Source organism: Triticum urartu, chromosome 5A (assembly GCF_056163025.1).
Source record: "Triticum urartu cultivar PI428250 chromosome 5A, HENAU_Tu73, whole genome shotgun sequence".
Lineage (NCBI taxonomy): Eukaryota > Viridiplantae > Streptophyta > Magnoliopsida > Poales > Poaceae > Triticum > Triticum urartu.
In genome coordinates, this window is record NC_141877.1 from 454,981,870 (window position 1) to 455,000,190 (window position 18,321).

At 53.3% G+C, this 18,321-nt stretch overlaps 3 protein-coding genes across 5 annotated transcripts; 2 read left to right on the plus strand and 1 right to left on the minus strand.

Moving 5' to 3' along the window:
* Positions 1 to 3,563: 3,563 nt before the first annotated feature.
* LOC125556203 (transcription factor BIM2-like) lies at positions 3,564 to 11,578 on the plus strand. Of its 3 annotated transcripts, XM_087526396.1 has the most exons (12): positions 3,564 to 4,106; positions 4,238 to 4,354; positions 5,484 to 5,741; positions 6,363 to 6,557; positions 8,825 to 8,951; positions 9,549 to 9,618; positions 9,723 to 9,818; positions 9,904 to 9,942; positions 10,040 to 10,250; positions 10,334 to 10,475; positions 10,754 to 10,886; positions 11,101 to 11,578. In XM_087526396.1, the coding sequence occupies exons 1-12, from the start codon at positions 4,094 to 4,096 to the stop codon at positions 11,215 to 11,217; spliced, it is 1,518 nt and encodes a 505-aa protein (XP_087382522.1). In that variant the 5' UTR covers positions 3,564 to 4,093; the 3' UTR covers positions 11,218 to 11,578. The 3 variants fall into 3 exon arrangements, with proteins under 3 accessions (XP_087382522.1, XP_087382523.1, XP_087382524.1); XM_087526397.1 differs by lacking the exon at positions 6,363 to 6,557 and having other exon boundaries at positions 3,565 to 4,106; XM_087526398.1 differs by lacking the exon at positions 5,484 to 5,741 and having other exon boundaries at positions 3,565 to 4,106.
* On the plus strand, positions 6,564 to 8,650 carry LOC147971887 (pentatricopeptide repeat-containing protein At3g12770-like). Its single transcript, XM_087526395.1, has one exon. It carries the CDS (start codon positions 6,785 to 6,787, stop codon positions 8,561 to 8,563), a length of 1,779 nt encoding a protein of 592 aa, XP_087382521.1. The 5' UTR covers positions 6,564 to 6,784; the 3' UTR covers positions 8,564 to 8,650.
* A 1,434-nt stretch (positions 11,579 to 13,012) lies between the features above and the next one.
* On the minus strand, positions 13,013 to 16,437 carry LOC125546687 (rhamnogalacturonan I rhamnosyltransferase 1-like). The gene is made up of 8 exons (XM_087526399.1): positions 15,904 to 16,437; positions 15,470 to 15,537; positions 15,263 to 15,351; positions 15,006 to 15,171; positions 14,626 to 14,915; positions 14,343 to 14,547; positions 14,092 to 14,246; positions 13,013 to 13,642 (listed from the first exon to the last, which is right to left on the minus strand). The coding sequence occupies exons 1-8, from the start codon at positions 16,172 to 16,174 to the stop codon at positions 13,399 to 13,401; spliced, it is 1,488 nt and encodes a 495-aa protein (XP_087382525.1). The 5' UTR covers positions 16,175 to 16,437; the 3' UTR covers positions 13,013 to 13,398.
* Between the last annotated feature and the right edge of the window lie 1,884 nt (positions 16,438 to 18,321).

Below are 18,321 nucleotides of genomic sequence, written 5' to 3' on the forward strand. Positions count from 1 at the left end.
AGAAAAAAACTACCACGGGCTACCCGCCGTCTCTCTCGCCACCCGCCCACGCGGTTCTACATGCCGAGAAGGTTGTAGAACCGCGTGTAGTCACCGCCGTCGTCGTCGTCGCCGCCCCCACCTACGCCTCCGCCGTCCCTGCTGCATCCCTTCCCCGGTTGGCGCGGCGGGTTGGACGGTCCGGGGGCGTCGTCGTCGTCGCTATCGAGGACGACGCCATCGTCCTCGTCCTCTCGCCCACGTTTGCGGGCGGCGATCTCCTCCAGGGCCCGGCGCTGCCGGACCATCTCCTCGCGCAGGTAGTCGTCGCGCGACCACCGCATGGCGTCCTCGTCGGAGAAGCCGCGCTAGGCTATCCCCTCGTACTCCGGGGGGAGGCTGGACTCCACCTTGAGCTCGACGAGGGCGCCGGGGCTGTGGGTACGCACGCTGACAGGCGTGTCCTGGGGCTCCGGCTTGACGGAAGAGGTGGAGGCAGGGAGAGCCGCCGGACGAGGAGGAGGACACCCCGGTCTCCATGTGCCTCGGCGTCCAGGAGCTTCCCCGATGGCGTGAGAAGGACGGGGGAGCGGGGTACTCGAGGCACGGCGTGTTGCCGCCCTCGATGTACTCGAGGACGGACTCCAACGTGCGCCCGGGCACGCCCCACCACCGACGCCGGCCGGTGGCGTTGAACCTGCCGGAGGGCACGACGCCGTTGGTGGCCTCGAGATGCTCGTCGTGCCGGCGGTGGAAGTACGGCTTCCAGATTGGACTGTCGGGGACGTACTGAAGCCCCTCCCTCGCCGCACGCGGCAGGGACGAGCGGATGCGTGCGATCTCCGCACGCCGCGCCGCGCCGGTGGGTACCGGGGGCACCGGCATGCCGACGGCGCTGATCCTCCACGCCCCGGGCACCCGCATGTCCGGCGGGACCGGGTACTCGGCCTCAAAAAGGAGGCGAGTCTCGTCCTCGTGCAGATGACGGCGCCCGAATCCGTTCGCCGCCGCGCCGTCGCCTGGAAAACGCTCGGCCATGCTTTCTCAACTGATGACGGTGAGAGGAGGAAAGGCGGAGAAATGAACGCGTCGTCGGTGGATGATCAGGGTGAGTCTCTCCGGCGCGCCTGCAGTCGGCTTTTATAGGCGGAGACGCCGCGTGGTAGGCTTGGCCGGCGCGTTACGCGTGGCGTGATTGCGTGCGGCCGAGGGACGCGTCGCCCAGCCTTCACTGCGCCACCCGTGAGGCATCAATGGAGGCTGACCGGCGCGGTAGCGCGCGGCAGTTTTGGCATTGATTCGCCGCGAGAAACGAGGCGATGAGGACGACGAAGGGGCGAGAAGAGAGTAGAGTCGCTGACGCGGCGGGCCCGCAGCTCTTCGCGCCAAAAACGATTCGTCCGGCGCCCCCGAGCGACCTCCAGCACGCCGGGTTCGGGTTGGGTCCGCCGGCGCCAATTTCGGCCCGAGCCAGCGAAAATTATGCTCTCGGGGACCCCCTTTTTTTATCTGGGTTGCTAACTCAATGATAGAGTACTCGGCTTTTAAGTGCGACTATGATCTTTTACACATTTGGATGAAACAACAAATTCGTCCAGACTCTTGGTAGAGTCTAGAAGACCACGACTGATCCTCAATTAAGGAAATGGCTATCAAGAACGAATTAACCCTTTATCCATTTTTTCTTTTTAAATACCCCCTCCCTGGGGAAAGAAGAATAGTAAAAAAGCTAAGCCAATTTTTTAACACCAGCGAACAAAAAAACGCCTGGGAGTCCTTTTAAGGGCGCGGCTGGAGATGCTCTTACTCCCCCGGTCAGTCGTACGTGACCACGCGCCCGTCCGCCCCCCGCACGCGCGTGCGACGCACAGTGGGCGGGACGCGCCAGGCCAGGGAGATACAAATGGCATCCGAAACGCGTCCAACTTCGGGGTTCGAACAAAGGGCAGCTACAGTGCCAAAGTTGTTTACTGTGCACGGTAGGTTGCCTCAAGACCGGGCTGATTTACAGTACTGAGAGCAGCACGAGTGCACGACCAGTAGCGATCGAATTGATTGGGGCTGCAGGAGGCAAATCTGGGAAAGCAGATTGGAGCGGCGTACGTGGCCATGTGGCGGGCACGGGGCATGGCCCCTGGCCGGCCCGACTGACCTGACCCGACCCGACCCTGCCCCTGACCCTGACCCCCACGCAGATCCGCTTTCCCGGCCCAGGCGCACGCGCGCGCGCCCGGATGGACGCCGCTGCGCGCACACGTACCCGTGAGCGACGGGCGGAGCGCGATCCGGCCCCCCGTCGCATGCCGCGCACGCCAAATCGGGCAAGGGGAAAGGGCCGGCCCGCGCGTCCCATCCGACGGGGGCGCGGCACCCGACACCCGCACCCCACGCGCGCGCCACCGATGCCCATCCATCCGCCCGCCATGAGCAACGACGACGCGCGTGCCGCACGCATCGCCATCATCGACACATCCATCGTCTCCTCGCCGCGCCATGCGTGAGCCGGGGACGGGTATCTTGGCCGGTCGCTTGCGACGGATTCGCGAAGGTTTCCGTGCGGGCGCAAGGTAGTACAGGCGACGGCGAAAGCTCCGCGGATCGACTGTGCGGCCACGTGAGGCCGATCTACCGAGGTCTTTGTTTTTCCTGCTCCCCCGGCGATAGGGCGGGTGGGGGTAAAAAGTGATGCGAGGGCCGATGGCGCGCCGATCGGATCAGATAGATAGTCGTACGAGCCACGTGAAGCGATTGTGCGCGTGCTGGACGGGCGGAGCTTGGCGGTGGGGCAACCGAACTGAACACGCAATGATGCTTTTCTATCTATCTATCTTTTTTTTTGCGGGGATCTATCTATCTATCTATCCTGCTAGATTTACTGCGGCGGTGATGGATCCGGGCAGTGCTTCCTTTTTTTTACCGCCGACGATGGGACACAAAGCCAAAGGCGGGCGGGCGGGCAAAGTGGGCGGGCACGCGGTAATAATAAACGGAGAGAGCCGAAAGCGGTAAGTGAACCACGCGGCCCAGGCGTGATGGCGATCGTGCCGCCTAAACCAGCAGCCCGCGAAAAGCGAGAGTTGACAGACGCGCACTCACGCACGCACGCGGCAGGAGGTTTTAGTTTGTCTGTCCGGATCGGAACGGCGGTGAGACAACAACATCGGAGGAAGTTTAGTTCGTACCACCACCACCGTTTTTAAAGACCGTTTAGAATGCACTCCTCGGGACTGACAGGCTCAGAAGCGAGCACGCATGTTCAGCATAGTACTACTAGTAAGTTTTGCTCTCTTTGTTGCTGATTTGCTGGGCGGGACGAAGCAACCCAATAATTTTGTACTGACACTGGCGCGTGAATTCGATCGGAGAGAGGGGGAGGACGGAGGTGCGCGGGGGACGGTGGGGAGAGAGGGGGTGGCGAGGCCGAATCTGGAGCACATGACCCCGCGCGGGTCGCCATCCACGGGATGCCCGCAATTTCCGGCTCCATGTGCCGCCGCGGGCCCGGCCAACAACCGGCACGTGACCCCCTCCCCACTCCACGTCGACCTATCCTATTCCTATTCCTATTCCGTCCCCCGCCGGCCGCACTCGCACGACCCGCCCCGCCCCGACCCACCACCACTACCTCCCTCCCCCACCTCGGGATCGCCCCACGCGCCAATCTCCCTCCGGCGCCGCGGTACGGCACGGCGGGGGTGACCACGGCACGTGCGCTGCGCGGCGGGCGCCTGCAGCCTACTACTCCGTCACGTAACGGCGTCTCTCTCGCGGCGGTGGCAACGACCAGGTGCGGGGGGCCGCGCGCGCGCGCGTGCCGTATAAAGTCTTCCACAGCTCACACGGGCAGCCGCCTGCCTAGCTAGCCGCTGGTAGAGGAGGAGAAGCCGTAGCAGCGTGTGCAGAGAGAGAAGAGGGAGAGTTCAGAGGGGGGAGAGAGAGAGAGAGAGAGAGAGAGAGAGAGAGAGAGAGAGAGAGAGAGAGTTCTCCACTCCTTGCAAGCTCTTGCGCGCGCGTGCTCGGGGAAGGTCAATTGTTCCGGCGATCGTTCCCAGCCGAGGAGAATTGCGCGTCCGGCGGCGAGGCGATGCGACTGACCGACTGATGCGCTAGAATTATGGGCATCCAAGGTACGTACCAAGGCTTACGGCCGGCGCCGTCTAGCATGGATGGCCGCATTAATTTTGTCTTCCTCGCCGGGGATCCATGGCTTCACGCCGCGGCGTTGCCTAATTGGGAAAGAGCGTGCGTGTGTGTGCAGGGAACAAGGCGACGCACGACTTCCTCTCGCTCTACGCCCCCGCCGCCGCGGCCGCGGCCGCCGCCAAGGACTCGTCTCTCCAGCTCCACGACTCCAAGCCTCCCGCCGCCTCCCAAGGTTCGTCGATCCGCACTCCAATTCCGCGTCTCCTTCCCTCTCCCAGCCTCTGATCGCAACCTCCCCCTCCCCCCCTCTCTCTCTCTCAGACGACGGATTAGTTCCTAGCAGTATCAGCCAACTTCGATCGAATTGGCAGCTAGGTAGGTCAGATCATGATCTCTGGGCAGCCAGGTCCAAATTACGCTCAGGTTTCGTTCGTGAAGAATGTAATTAACCGACTAGTTCTTCCCTGCTGTGAATAAATTTTCTTCTTCTTCTTCTTGGGGCAACTGCTTGGAGATCAACCTTGGAAGGAAGACCAGCAGTAGGCGTAAACAATTAGCCAGCGCACGAACATGCTTGGTCGTCACTGTAGCGTGCGACCGGTGACGATGATTGGGGTTCAAAATCTCGTGTCAAGTTGGCGATGTGAAGCGACAACCAGAAGCAACGGCGAGCGGATCACGTGTGGGTTGGACGCAAGCGGCGGCCGTCGACGCCTCGCTCGCTTCCCCGACCTGCCTCCATCCGTCCTATCTGGCCGGGCCCCACCTTGATTATGCCCCACGAGGCCACGAGCCTAATCATGATTAGCCCAGCGCAACCCTCGTGTTAGTTCTTTTAGAAAGAAAAAACTTGTGTTAGTTCATTCTTCTTACTAGTACAATTGTTATTTTTGGTTTGTTAATGACAAGTTTACTTATGTTACTGCTGATTTTTTTTAACACCAACTTATATTAATTAACCAACCACACCAGTACACTCATTCGATACAATATTCACCACACAGGGCGGTACATCATTAACAAAAATACCATCTAATCTATTATCAAAGCTATACTTAGCGATTAAATGAGTCACCATATTGGCCGTACGGCTAATCTTTGACAATTGAAGATTGTTGATTAACTTCGAGATACTCGATGCTCTTCAGGTCACGCATAGCAGACCTGTCATAGTCCCCCGATGTAAGAGACGCTACCACAAAAGCGCAGTCAGTCTCTAAAATTATAGGATTATGAAGAGAAATACCTATGTAGAGACCGGCAATGCAAGCTCTAAGCTCTGCTTCCTCCACGCTTTGACCGGCAATGTTACTGCTGATTGTTATACGGAATATATACTGAGAAGCAAAGAATTGCTGCAGGTTTCTTTCTGAAGACGCACGACTTCCTGCAGCCGCTGGAGAAGCCGGCGGCGTCGGCACCGTCCGGCGCGGAGAGGCAGCCGCAGACGACGAAGCACGCGCTGCCGGGCGGCATCGGCACGTTCAGCGTCAGCCAGCAGGCGCCCGGAGCCGCCGGACCACTGCCGGCCGCCACCGCCGCGGTGGTGGTGAAGCCCGAGCCGCCGGCGTTCGTGCTCTGGGGCCAGCCCACGGCATCACAACCACCGAGAGCACAAGGTACCCACGATCAGTCCCCTCTCCGGCCGCCGTCGCCCGTGAGCCGTGGTGGAAGCCAGCGGTCGTAGATGCTGCTACGCGCTCCGGGGCCGGGCCTTTGCTTTCCGGTCGTCGATCGACGTCGACGTGCCGGGCGCACGCAGGCACGCACGCACGCACGTGGATCACGTCGTCTTCTCCCTCTCACCACGTCAGTGCGCAGGGCTCAGTACCTAACCTACCCACCGCCCGCGCTGTAGCCGCTGGCATGTGTCCGTGACACTCTCCCCTTCGCAGTCGCACTTTTGCTACGTGCAGTACTCTACTCTTTTTTTTTTAGAACTATAGAGTGGGCGAGGGACATGCTGGCCCTCCTTGTGGGCCGGCATAATGGGTCGGGAAGGGGCCCTACGGCCCGTGCAACTGATGAGCCTGTTTGTCCTGCTCACCCGTCCCACGTGAACAGCCGGCTACCGGCCCATAGCTATCCTTGCGCTACGGGCACACGCACGTCGTCCCCACGAATTCTTGGCGTGCCCACTGGCGTGTGGGCCACTTTTTTCTGCTTCGTTCCGTGTCGCTGTTGGGTAAAGGGCCGGGACCGAGCTAAAGGAGTCCCTGTCTCTGTCGTCCACCTTGCAGGGCACCACCACCAGTGGACGCTCCCCTACGCCGGCGCCGGGCAGGCGGCCACCGCGTCCAGGAAGCACCCGGCGGAGCGGAAGCGGCGCGGCGGCGGCGGGTTCATGGACTCTGGCTCCAGATCCAGCGGCGGCGCCGGCTTCGACGACGACGACGGCCTCGCCGCGCGCCGCGAGGTCTCCTCCTCGCTGCAAGGTACCGCAATTCCGCTGTAATCCACGAGCAATTTCGTTCTCGGAAGCGCTCGCGCGCGTGCAGGCTTCTCCATCCCGATTGTTTCTGTTTCTGTTTTTTTCCCTTCTTCTGTTTCGTTTTTGCTAGACAGCCCCATTCATTTTTGTACTCACAGCGGAGGCAGTGTTCGTGTAGAGGGGAGAGTAGAGTGGAAAGGGAGGAGCTGGCGCGACCCGACGGCGACGGCCATGGAGGCGCGGTGCGCGCGGCCGTCGCACGTCCACCAGCTCCACGCTCACCTCCTGGTCTCCGGCCGCCTCCTCGGCGGCTCGCCGGCGCTTGCGCTCCTGCTGCTGCGCGCTGCCTGCCGCGTCCGTGCGTCCCCGTGCCTCCGTCCCCTCGCCCACCACCTGCTCGACCACGTCCCCCACCCGCCCCCGCACCTTCTCCACGCCGCCTCCCGCCTCGCGTTCCGTCTCCGCCTGACCTCCCTAGCACTCCGCCACTACCTTGCTCTCCGTGTGCGCCACCCGGCCTTCCTCCCGCCCGCCCCTGCCATTGGCGATGTGCTCAAGTCTGTCCCTGGCCGCGCAGCCCATGCCCACGCGCTACATCTCACTGATGGAGACACGCGATTCCTGCACAATTCACTCATCGCCATGTACTTTTCCTGCGGGGATGCCGGCCGTGCTCGCCGTGTGTTCGAAGGAATGCGTGACTGCGACAGGGACGTTGTCTCCTGGACCTCTCTCATCTCCGGGCTCGTGCAAAGTGGCAGCCCCTTGCAGGCGTTACGGCTGTTTGCAGCGATGATGTGCTGTGATGTCCGTCCTGATTTTGTGCCGGTCGTCACAGTCCTCAAGGCGTACATGGAGCTCGATGACTTGCCAGGTGCCAAATCAGCTCATTCCTTGGTAGTCAAGGGTGGCTTTGATGACGAACAAGATGTTGTGACCACACTGACGGCCATGTATGCCAAGTTTGGCTGCATTGTGGCTGCAAGGGCACTCTTCGACAGGATCCCGCCCCCACGGGTAAATGTGATCCTGTGGAATGCCATGATATCGGGTTACTCCAAGAATGGGCTTGCCAGTGAGGCAGTGCATTTGTTCAAGCAGATGCAGGTGTTTGCAAGGAGCATGAGCCCAGATTCTGTCACATTGCGGTCGGTGATCATGGCCTGCGCGCAGCTCGGCTCCACTGAGCTTGCAGTATGGATGGAGGATTATGTACGCCGCAGTGAGTGCAAGGAGGATGTTCTTGTGAACACAGCGTTGATTGACATGTACGCCAAGTCAGGGAGCATTGCCCATGCGCGCAGAGTCTTTGAACAGATGTGTGCGCATGAGCGGGATGTGGTAGTCTGGAGTGCATTGATCTCAGGTTATGGGGTGCACGGCCATCTTGCTGAGGCCATTGGCCTGTTTGAGGACATGAAGCTCGCAGGGGTGAAACCGAATGATGTTACTTTCTTGGGGCTTTTGTCAGCGTGCAACCATGCAGGCGCTGTGGAGAAAGGGTGGTTCTATTTTCATTCCATGAAACCTGACCACAAGATCGAGCCTCGGCACCAGCACTATGCTTGTGTGGTGGACCTGCTTGCTCGTGCTGGTCAGCTTGACAGAGCATATCGATTTATACTTGACATGCCCATCAAGCCAGAGATGAGTGTGTGGGGTGCCTTACTTCACGGTTGCAAGATGCACGAGCACTCAAACATGGCCATGGCTGAGAGGGCAGCTCAGCACATCTTTGAGTTGGAGCAGTCCAACGCAGGGCATTATGTGCAGCTGGCAAACATGTATGCGTCTGCAGGGATGTGGAGCCATGTTGCTGGTGTACGGGTCACCATGAGAGAGAGGGGTGTCACCAAAGCAACCGGATGCAGCTCCATCGAGGTCGATGGAAAGATGCACAACTTCCATGCCTGGGATCACTCGCATCCAAGGGCCGCCGAGATTTTCGCCTTACTCTGCCTTCTTTCTCAAAGTCCAACTGGCCATGAAATGGGGCATGCCAGCTGTTGAGTTCCTTTTTGTAGTTAGGAAAACCCCCTCATATCCTGTAATACTTTCACATAGTATCTTGGCAGCCAGCATTAATTTTGTCATGCATATCGTGTCCATACAATGCAATTACGATACAATTCGTAGCGAGCACTGTGACCATCAAAATAAACAAAACATACCAGGTTACACGAGATCTGCTGCATTCAGCGCACAAAACAGGGTTGATGATTTTTGCAAACCTCCAGTTTTTTTTACTAATGAATGCTTTTTATGTAGCAGAGTTAGCTGTGAGGGTGGATGCGAAGGGCGGGAGCTGCAGTGGCAGCGGCACGGATCAGCTGCCAAACACACCAAAGTCAAAGCATTCTGCAACTGAGCAGCGCCGCCGTAGCAAGATCAATGACAGGTGAGGATTCCTGAACTCCTGTAGTTTGTTCAGAAGATAAACAATCCATCGGTATTGTATTGGCATTGTTCCATGGTAATTAGATATCTAAGTTGTGACCTCAATTGTGTTGGAGAAATTTTAGTTAGTCAAAGATTTTGGTAATTTAGAACATGTTCTAGAGTAGATTGTGTGATTGTGTGCGAGATCTTAAGTAGATTGTACTACCTCTGTTCATTTTTATTAGACGTTTTAGACATTCAGACACTGTTCAAAACAGTACAAAGCAAGCTGTCTGAAACGTCTTATAAAAACAAACGGAGGGAGTATGATTGTATAAACACTAGGTATGTAAATTGTCAAATTTAGTTCATGATTGAACAACAAGATTAAATCTCTTAAGATATTAATGGTTGTCCATACAAAATTAGACAAATTTGTATTTTGGCAAATCACAGATATATGCATCCTAAAAAAAAGTTGTAGATATAATGTATGGAGTACTTATTATGAAGGAGCTTATCTGAAATTATTCTCAAGACCGTTTGTGAGCGGCAGACTAACACTGGGCTCAGTGTACATAACATAACTGTTCTTCTGTCGACATTATTTCAACAGGTTTCAGATACTTAGGGACCTTTTACCACACACTGATCAAAAGAGAGACAAGGCAACATTTCTCTTAGAGGTAAGGCTCCCAGCAGCAAGTTTGTCTCCTGGTGCCCTCGAAAGAAAACAAGTTTGTCTCCTGGTTGATTAATTTGGTTCTCTCTTGATGCTATTTTTATCCAGGTTATTGAATATATACGATTTTTGCAAGAGAAAGCACAGAAGTACGAGGCTTCATTTCCAGAATGGAACCAAGAAAATGCAAAGTTGCTCCCATGGGTAATTTTTTTTTCCAAATCTGCAATATGCGATTAACAATCCATTCTTGGACGGCTGTATCTTAACTCTGGTCTATATTTTGTAGTCAAACATGTATTTTCGATCATCTTGGAAAAATGCACAGGTAAATTTTGTTTCCTGTAATTGCATGTCATCTCCGACTGAAATCTTCAGAACTTTCTGGTCAGCGTCTTACACATACTATTATCCTTGTGGTCCAGAGTAAAGGGCAAATCGCAGAAGATGCCTCACCTGACCCTTCACAATTCATCAGAAATGGGGCCTCCCCTGGATTCAATATCACAGGCAAGCTTGATGATAACCACACCGCGGTAGCATCTGCAGCTATCTCAGGGGCACCGGATCAGGCAGAAACCGACCACATGGCTAGTGTGTCCTGTAGATCGGCAGACACTCCAACAAATATTATGAGTATGTTTGACAACCCACCTTTGCTTCTGTTCCCATTTTGGAAGTACTATTGTTTATTCATGAATATATCCTTTTTTATGCAGATAATGTTTTGCCCCAGTCTCAACCACAATGGGCAGATCCATCTGGTGTGGATGATTGCGCGGTGAACAGTGGCGTGTTAAATAATCAACAATTGATGATTGATGAAGGAACAATCAGCGTGTCAAGCCAATATTCCCAAGAGTATGTTGCAAAGAATACCACTATCTTTAGTATTGTACGTCGCTACTTGAGTATCAGATATCAGAATCCTGCATGTTAATAGTTATAATAGTTGCATTTTATTTTTGGAAACATTTAACATCCGCTTTTGATTGTTGTTATTAAACTAGCGTCTCCTGGCAATTCTAGAGTTTAGAATTTTAGATTGATCTTTTATAGAGCATATCGTGAAAAGCACTTTTCGCCTTTACCAAACAAAGTACACTGACACATTTAGGTTTTTATTTAACTCACAACAGGCTACTTAATACGTTGACTCATGCTCTTCAAAGCTCGGGTATAGATTTGTCCCAAGCCAACATATCTGTCCAGATCAACCTGGGCAAGCGGGCTGTCAAAAGACCTACTGCTGGACAATCCTCCAGTTTCAAGGTGCGTCACTCATCATACTTCATATTCCCCATATACCTATTCTGAAGATACCTCTGCAAAAAAATCATACAATTCCTATCGTTTCTATTGTAGCATTTGCACACTTTAAATAGCTCAGAGTCAGTTCTTGTAAATGCACCTTAACGTCCCCTTGTGTAGGTTATTCATCCCTGCGTATTTGAAAGTTTGACACGCGGTGTTTACATCCATGTAGGAGCACACCGACCTAGGCCCGACGAACAACATGATGGGCCATCAGCAGGCGATGCTGGGCAACGCCACCGAAGAGCTTCCGCATGCAACGAAGCGGTACAAGCCGGGCAACACCTGACGGCGGCGACCCTCAGCCACATTTCTCCACCCAAGACAGGATTGATCATTCTTTCCTCCGTGGCATTGCCAGCGGAGACCCTGAGATTGCATGTACATTATGTTGCTTCTGTGACGGCACCGGGACGGGCAAGACTTTGGTGCATTCTTTCATTTAATCTTCGCGTCGCTGCCCTTTATTTATTGTTGAAGTAAAAGCAGAACAAAACAAAGAAGCTTCCATTGCAGATTGTGAAGCTGCTCTTGTAGTACTAGTATATACAGGCTTCCATTCGTATGCGAAGTTTCTCCCCCGTGTAACCTGTAAAGATAACTCGACCAACTCTTTATCTGTTAGTTAAGTTGCACCCTGGAGCATGTCAGCTTGTTAGCGTGTCCGTAGCTCTCATGTCTGTTTTGCTATTATCTGTGTTGAGTTATTATTTTTTGACACAAATCTGTGTTGAATTGTGTTAATGAATTGGATGGAAGCCCACGCCGCCTCGATCGTCGGTGGTTCTGGTAGCCGGCAGGCTGTGGCGCCGGTACCCGACCGTCGTGCGGCGGCGAGGGGGGACACGGGGAGAAGCAGGTTCCGAGACCCGATCGCGTGACTTTGCTAGTGACGGAACCCCCACGCTTGCGATGCAGCAGTGATGCGGGAACCTCGTTTACCCAGCACTTACTAATTCGAAGTCTGGCCCTGACTTTGCGGCTCACTCTTTTTGGAACTAAACAAGAAAAGGTTTTTGAAGCGAGGGCGTCTGAGTCCAAGCTCGCGACAAGATGCAAGCGCGGTCCATTGTATTGCACGTCAAAATTAGTGCGCGTCAGTCTTTGTCCCTTCCAAGACGCTGTCACTCAGCGCGCGCTGGTCGACGGCACGGGGCAAGTGGAGCAGTGGACTTGACCTGGCGGCCTTTGACATGTGCTGGGAAGGAAAACCCCGAAGAGAAAAAGGCATGTCGAAATGGACGCGACCTGCGACGGAGTGAAAGTCGGAGCGGCTGAAATCCGGCAACGCGCGGCCCTGCGGTGCCGTCGCGATCGTGCGGATTCGCGGTGCGACGGTGGTGGGTGGGCGCCGCACCGCACCGACGTGCACTTTGCCTGATGGCCACCACCCTTGCCTCGCGTGCCGAGCATATAGTAACAAATTAATAAAAGGCGGAGGAAGTTTTATGTTACGGCGGCGACCCCGGCGGGGACGGGGAGCACTCACGCGGGCGCGGTGGTGACTCGGAGAGCGAGGCGAGGCTCATCTGAGCTGACCTGAAGCCGATCCCGATGCCAGCCTTACTCGCAGCCGGACGAATTGCTCGGCCTCCGACGCAGCTAGCTTTGGCATCGGCGCTGCACTGAATACGGGCTGGATCGTTCCTTCCTCACAACGCGACGCTGCCTGCACCTAGGCGAGTGGAGCCCTGCGCTTGAGCATTGCGGAACGAGGTGCTCCAACAACGGCAGCCTCTATCAGCTTGAGAACAAAATCATACTGAAACAAATCAGCATGGATCAACAAGTCCAAAAGTGACCTGTCATTTTAGACTTCAATTAACACGGTCTCGAATACCTACGTCCGCCCATTGTTTTTCTTCAGCAAGTAGTATCAATTAACAATAATTCCTAGCGAGAATGTATCATTTCCTACTGAAAAGAAAAATAAAATCTAATCAGTTATGTGTATGATAGCTGTTCAAGTTTCAAGCCTTTGACCACTCGCGTTCTAAGTCAACATGCCTGGGCAGAAACCGGGGGAAGAACTTTTCATTGCATTCAGTAACAAACATCATGCCCAGAACTAAACACCAATATCATCAGCTCAACCAAATCATCCAAACTGTGTATTACAATGGAAGAACTTCTGACAAGCACCGTCACAATGTATGTATATGCATCACATCACATGCAAGCACAATTCAGAAACAGAAAAAACTCTACTCGTGGGTGTAATTTTCTTCTAACTCCTATCATATGTACAACACAAAATCACATGCTGCTTATTTTTCCGACAACAACAAAAGAACTGGCAAATCATGCCAATCTGTGTATATTATCACCTAACAAATGGCACCATTTATCTCTCTCAGGTGCCTGTCCCCATCAAATGCAATTGCAGCTAGATCTCCAATTATGCCTACTCAAGAAATGTAATCCAAGCCGGCCCACGGCTCTGGAAAGAATGTGTATATATCCGGGGGTATCATAAAGCTGATAGCTCATCCGGTTGGTGCAAGCACTCGTGAGGATTCGCGTAGAAGTAGTCCTCTTCCTTGGGTTTGTCCGGAATCACCTGCCTCCTGGATGGCGCGCCCATGCGGCTCGTGTGTGATGCCTTCACAGAGGAGGAGAAATCGGCCCAGCTCAATGTGCCGTTTTTGTACTCATCGACCAGCTCAACTATAAGTTTCCGGTCTAGTAGCACCGTCTTCTTGAACCCCAAGTATCTGTGGGCAGGGGACAAAATAACAGTTGAATGAAAATGGGGCAAAGGCTTTTTTTTTCTGAAACAAGATTGTGACATCCCAAAGTTTCAGCTTGTAAACATTAATTTTACTGAGGATGCAATCATGAAAAAACTGTATACACAACACAATAACTCATGTTTCAGGCATTTCACTATTATCACGCAATTGAAATGAAACATTATAAATTTGGGGTTTCAGAAAATCCTGCTGCTCCTATAAGAATGGTTGCGAACATTGCGATCATGCAGCATGGCATGGGGCAGGTAATTAGGTGTTTCTTTCCTTTCTTTCTTTCTTTCTTTTATGCGAGGAGGTAATAGTTTTTTTCTTGATATTTAATCCAAGGGACAAACTTCTATGTCTAGTCACAAGTATAACATGATACAGTGTCACATAACAAGGGAAAAGCTGGAATTTGACAAAAGTACCTGCGATGGCCTTCAACAACTTTTGCCATGTTACCATCATAAGTGGGGATGAAAACATCACTCTCCAAGGACACCATATAATCCAATGCTGCCATCTGGGAAGAATGGTTCTGGAAAAACCTGAGTCCTGAAGGCAGTAACGTCTCCTTTCTTACCTGATTGATCATCATCAATAACAAATAAACTTCAGATACTCACATGATAAAAGACATGATAAGCATGCAGTGCTGTGTTGAAGATGTTGAACTAACCACATTGGGATAAGCTGAGGTCAGTGCAGCCATTCTTCTTTGCCCACCATATATTTCACCAGCAGCAATATATATTTGATAATGGCGATCAATGTCGAGTGCCTTTAGTACCATCGCAATCTCCTCCGGTGTTAATGGACAGAGCCCGTCTTTCCTCTTCACCTTGGAGTCGATCACTTTCTCTTTCCACCATGGGTAAGCGTATCTTCCAAGTTCAAGGCACAATTCATTTGTCAACTAAAGGTCTAAAACATCTTGAGAAAATTTGGATGAGATGCAATACCTCATTCTTGTGAGCTCCTCGGCCTCCTCGTTGCTGCAACCATGTGTACACCCGGAGAAGGCAAGCATGTCCATCTCATACCGCAAGTGGAGAACCACAAAGGGTCCATTCTGACGAAGAATTTGAACCACACGCCTGCCCAGCTCTTCTATTTCAGGGGTAAATCTCAATGCATCAAAATTGACACGGCACCTCAGTTTCTGAATCTCCATGGGTAGGCCATTATTTGCAAGCCGAGCATCTGTTTTATTCAGATGGAGAACTTTGTACTTCTTTAACATTGGTAAAATCTGTTTTCCCAAAAACAACTACTTAGAATCACTATCTGGGTATGCAGATGATTCGGATACATCACGAGAAACGGAGAGATGCAAACAAACCTGATTATGGTAATAGGATATATCAGACCAGCTGACGGGTGGCATGGAGCGAAGATACCCCTGTTCAACTCTCTTTTTCAGCCGTGGAGGCAGCTCTTTCAGTATCCGGACCTCATCTCTCAATGATGCTATGAAGTAGTCCACATCAAATATATCTCGGAACTCACTGTAGGCAAAGCAACAGCAAAGGATAAGACAAAGGCAGCCCATTATATGAGTTGTTAAGAACTGCAGTGACTGCAGAGAGAAATGCTGACCTAGGATCAGCCCAAAATGAAGTTTTATCCAACTCCGGCACGATGAGTGTGACATTCAAGTATCTTGCAACCGTCACCATATCACATATCTGATTTACCAGTGGAACTTTCATGGCTCAGTTTCAGTATTTGAACAGCAGCAATGGCTCACAAATATGGACAGCGCAGTAAATTAGATGCATTGAGATTGTCACGAGCTGTACTTACAGCAGCTCGCATCTGGTTGAGACCGCCATTGCAGGACACCATCAGATAGCCATTGTTCTTGTAGATTCCTGAACACAGAACCGATAAGATCAAATGGCGGTAGAGGCTGTAACAGGGTTAGAATCAGTAGGAGTCAACCGCACAGGAGACACGCAATGGTTAATCGAGCCATGGAAGTGAAGTGTTCCCGGCGAATGCGGAATCCTTGGACCAAATTGATCGGACATGAGCTGATCGACCCAAAAAAGAGGCGCTAACGCAACGATTCTCGCAGGGAAGGGGACAAATGGAAAGGGGAAAGCATTAATGGAAGGCCCGAATATTCCTGAGCAAAGAAGGAAGGGAAGCCGCCTGATTCGCAGATGATTCCTAATTCCTAACCGGAGAAGGGGGGGGAGAAGGGGAGCAAAAGAAGCAGGAAACGAGCGACATACGCTTGGGCGGCAGCGGCAGCGCGGCCGCGGCGGCCCTCTCGCGGTCCGCCGGCAGCAGCAGCGGGCGCTGCACGATGACGAGCGTCTGCGCGAGGCAGCCGGACCAGACCCCGCCCAGGCCGAGCACGCTGGGCGCCAGGTGCTCACCGAAGGCCGCCGCGAGCAGCACCACGACGCAGGTCCAGAGCAGCACGGTGGTGCTGGCGCGCGCCACCCAGAGGCTCACCCGCGCCGCCCGCCGCGCCTTCCCGGCCTTCCCGCCGGCGCCCATCTCGTCCGCGGCGCCGCGCGAGAGGAAACCACCCCACCCGAGGCCGAGCGGGTAAGGCGGTGCCGCGCCGCCTCCCTCCTCCCCGCCGCCTGAATGGTACTCGCGCGATCAAAGCCCCTCCCTCCCACTCGCTTATGTCCTGGCTGTCCTTCCTACTAGTCCTCGCCTCCTCGTCGAAACCCGTGAGCGCGCGGCGCCGCGAGGGGTGGCGTGTCCGTACTGCCGGCGCGGGCACCGGCGGCGAGGGGGGGAGGCGCGGTGCGTGGCAAAGCGCGCCCGCGTGGCCAGGCTGGCCTATTTGTACGCACACGGCAGCAGCAGCGGGGGCTGTCCGTACAGGCGCAGCAGGTCTATACGGACGGGGTCTATGGACCGGTGGGACGGGTTTACCGTGCCGGCCCGTGGAGCCAGAGGGACGTGAGCCGGGATCGGTCCATGGGGCGCGTGTATGGACGGTCTGTTTTGACCTCATGGCCTGGGGTGGGCCCCGGGGTCGTCTGTCGTCTGGGGTGCTTCGTGTGGCTGACATGTGGGGCCTGGCCCCGCATGCCGAGAAACGAACTTATCGCCCCGGATGGATTTCTGAAATGGGAGGAAAGAATATTTGTGGTTGGCGCCCGAATGTCTGCGTTGCCGAGGGATACTTTCGCGCAAGAAACCTTGCTTTCTGAGGTGGTACTAGCAGCTTTTTATTTCGGAGAGAATTTTATTACAACCATTGATATATAGTAGAAATTAAAGCATTGATAGGAACTGGCAGACATTTGGTTTCGCATATCAAAGCTGCCGAGATTCTGTTCACGTGAGCATCATGAATCAAGTGTGGATTACCTTTATCTCTCGTCCAAGCTTCATCGGCGAGCCCATGGACTCGCTCCGACACCCGGTGGCAGGCTCGGTGTCTTCGCTCCGGCTAAACTAGTTAGAGTCTTTCTTTTTAGTGCCGCAGGTGCGGTGAGCGTATAAGGACGCTTCTTCTTTGTGTTTATTTTCTGGGCTTCGATCCTTCTCGAGTTTGTCGATCTGCACGTAATCGACGAAACTCTGACGTAGATTCATGTCATCTCTTGAAATTGGGAGGTTAGGGTTTTCTGTAGTACGTGCGCAACAACAAGATTTGATGTGAGTTGTTTCAGATCTATTTAGGGTTCAACGACGTTGATGGGTTTTGCACATGCACGAAGACTTCCTGATTGCCATCAATAAGGCCAAGCCAGCTTCGATATGGAAGCAGTGACATTGACGCATCTGTGACTTGTTCTGTTAACGGTAGTGGTCGTACAATGGTCTAGAGACCTTAATGTCAATTTTATTATGTTTGAGGCACTTTGTACTTCTTTGTAATGCATGAGGATCTTTTCCGCAAAAGAAGAACCGTGGACCACTTTGACTAGATTTAAGCCCTAAACACAAAAACTCCCACGTGATTAGATTTGCTCCTCCTCCCGTTGACTACGCCGTCTGACCCTCCCGCCTCCAATGGTCTTTTGGGTTGTGGAGGTGCGGAGGACCTCGCTCCCCTGCCGGTGGGAAACATCAACCCACTCTCATTCTTGTTTTGGTCCAGTGTCTTGGTTGGGGATGTATGATGATGACAATGTCTCTTGGTAGGAATAATGTCTCTCACATTCGAGCACCATCTCCATGGTGTGTCTTGCGTTGGAGGGTGTGTGGACATATGTCTCCATTGGATCTAGCGAATTCAATCGGCGCTGGTCTTCGGTGGATCTGTTTGTATCCAATCTACGCTCATCTTTGTCGTACGTTTACAAGGTTGATCCTTCCGATCTACGACTCTCTTCGTCGGCGATGTTTGTTGTTTTGATGTAGTGGTCCAGTGAGTCATAGCACGGCGATTTCCTGACTATCTACTACAACAAGACTTGTCCGATCTCGGCGAGGAAGGACCACTGACGATGGCGCACCTTCGGTTCGCTTTAGTGCTTATAGCATTGTTAGATGGTCCATAAACATGGTTATTGTTACCTATGGTGTTCTCTATCATGTCACAATTGATTATGAATAATTTGGAAATTAAAAAAAACTATGGATCACCTTCTAGGAAGAGAAAAAGAGCTTGGTGGTTCGGAGAATCTCGCATGTTTTCATGAGCGACAAGATCGAGCGTCTTCTAATTCCGTGTTTCA

Excerpts from the sequence above, each read along its gene's own strand:
- LOC147971887 (XM_087526395.1), top strand. The coding sequence starts at position 6,785 with ATGGAGGCGCGGTGCGCGCGGCCGTCGCACGTCCACCAGCTCCACGCT.
- LOC125556203 (XM_087526396.1), top strand. Across the intron at positions 4,355-5,483 it reads GCCTCCCGCCGCCTCCCAAG|GTTTCTTTCTGAAGACGCAC; the intron begins GTTCGTCGATCC and ends GAATTGCTGCAG. Across the intron at positions 10,887-11,100 it reads GACAATCCTCCAGTTTCAAG|GAGCACACCGACCTAGGCCC; the intron begins GTGCGTCACTCA and ends ACATCCATGTAG.
- LOC125546687 (XM_087526399.1), bottom strand. The coding sequence starts at position 16,174 with ATGGGCGCCGGCGGGAAGGCCGGGAAGGCGCGGCGGGCGGCGCGGGTG. Across the intron at positions 15,352-15,469 it reads TCAACCAGATGCGAGCTGCT|ATATGTGATATGGTGACGGT; the intron begins GTAAGTACAGCT and ends CTGGTAAATCAG. Across the intron at positions 14,916-15,005 it reads TATCCTATTACCATAATCAG|ATTTTACCAATGTTAAAGAA; the intron begins GTTTGTTTGCAT and ends TTGGGAAAACAG.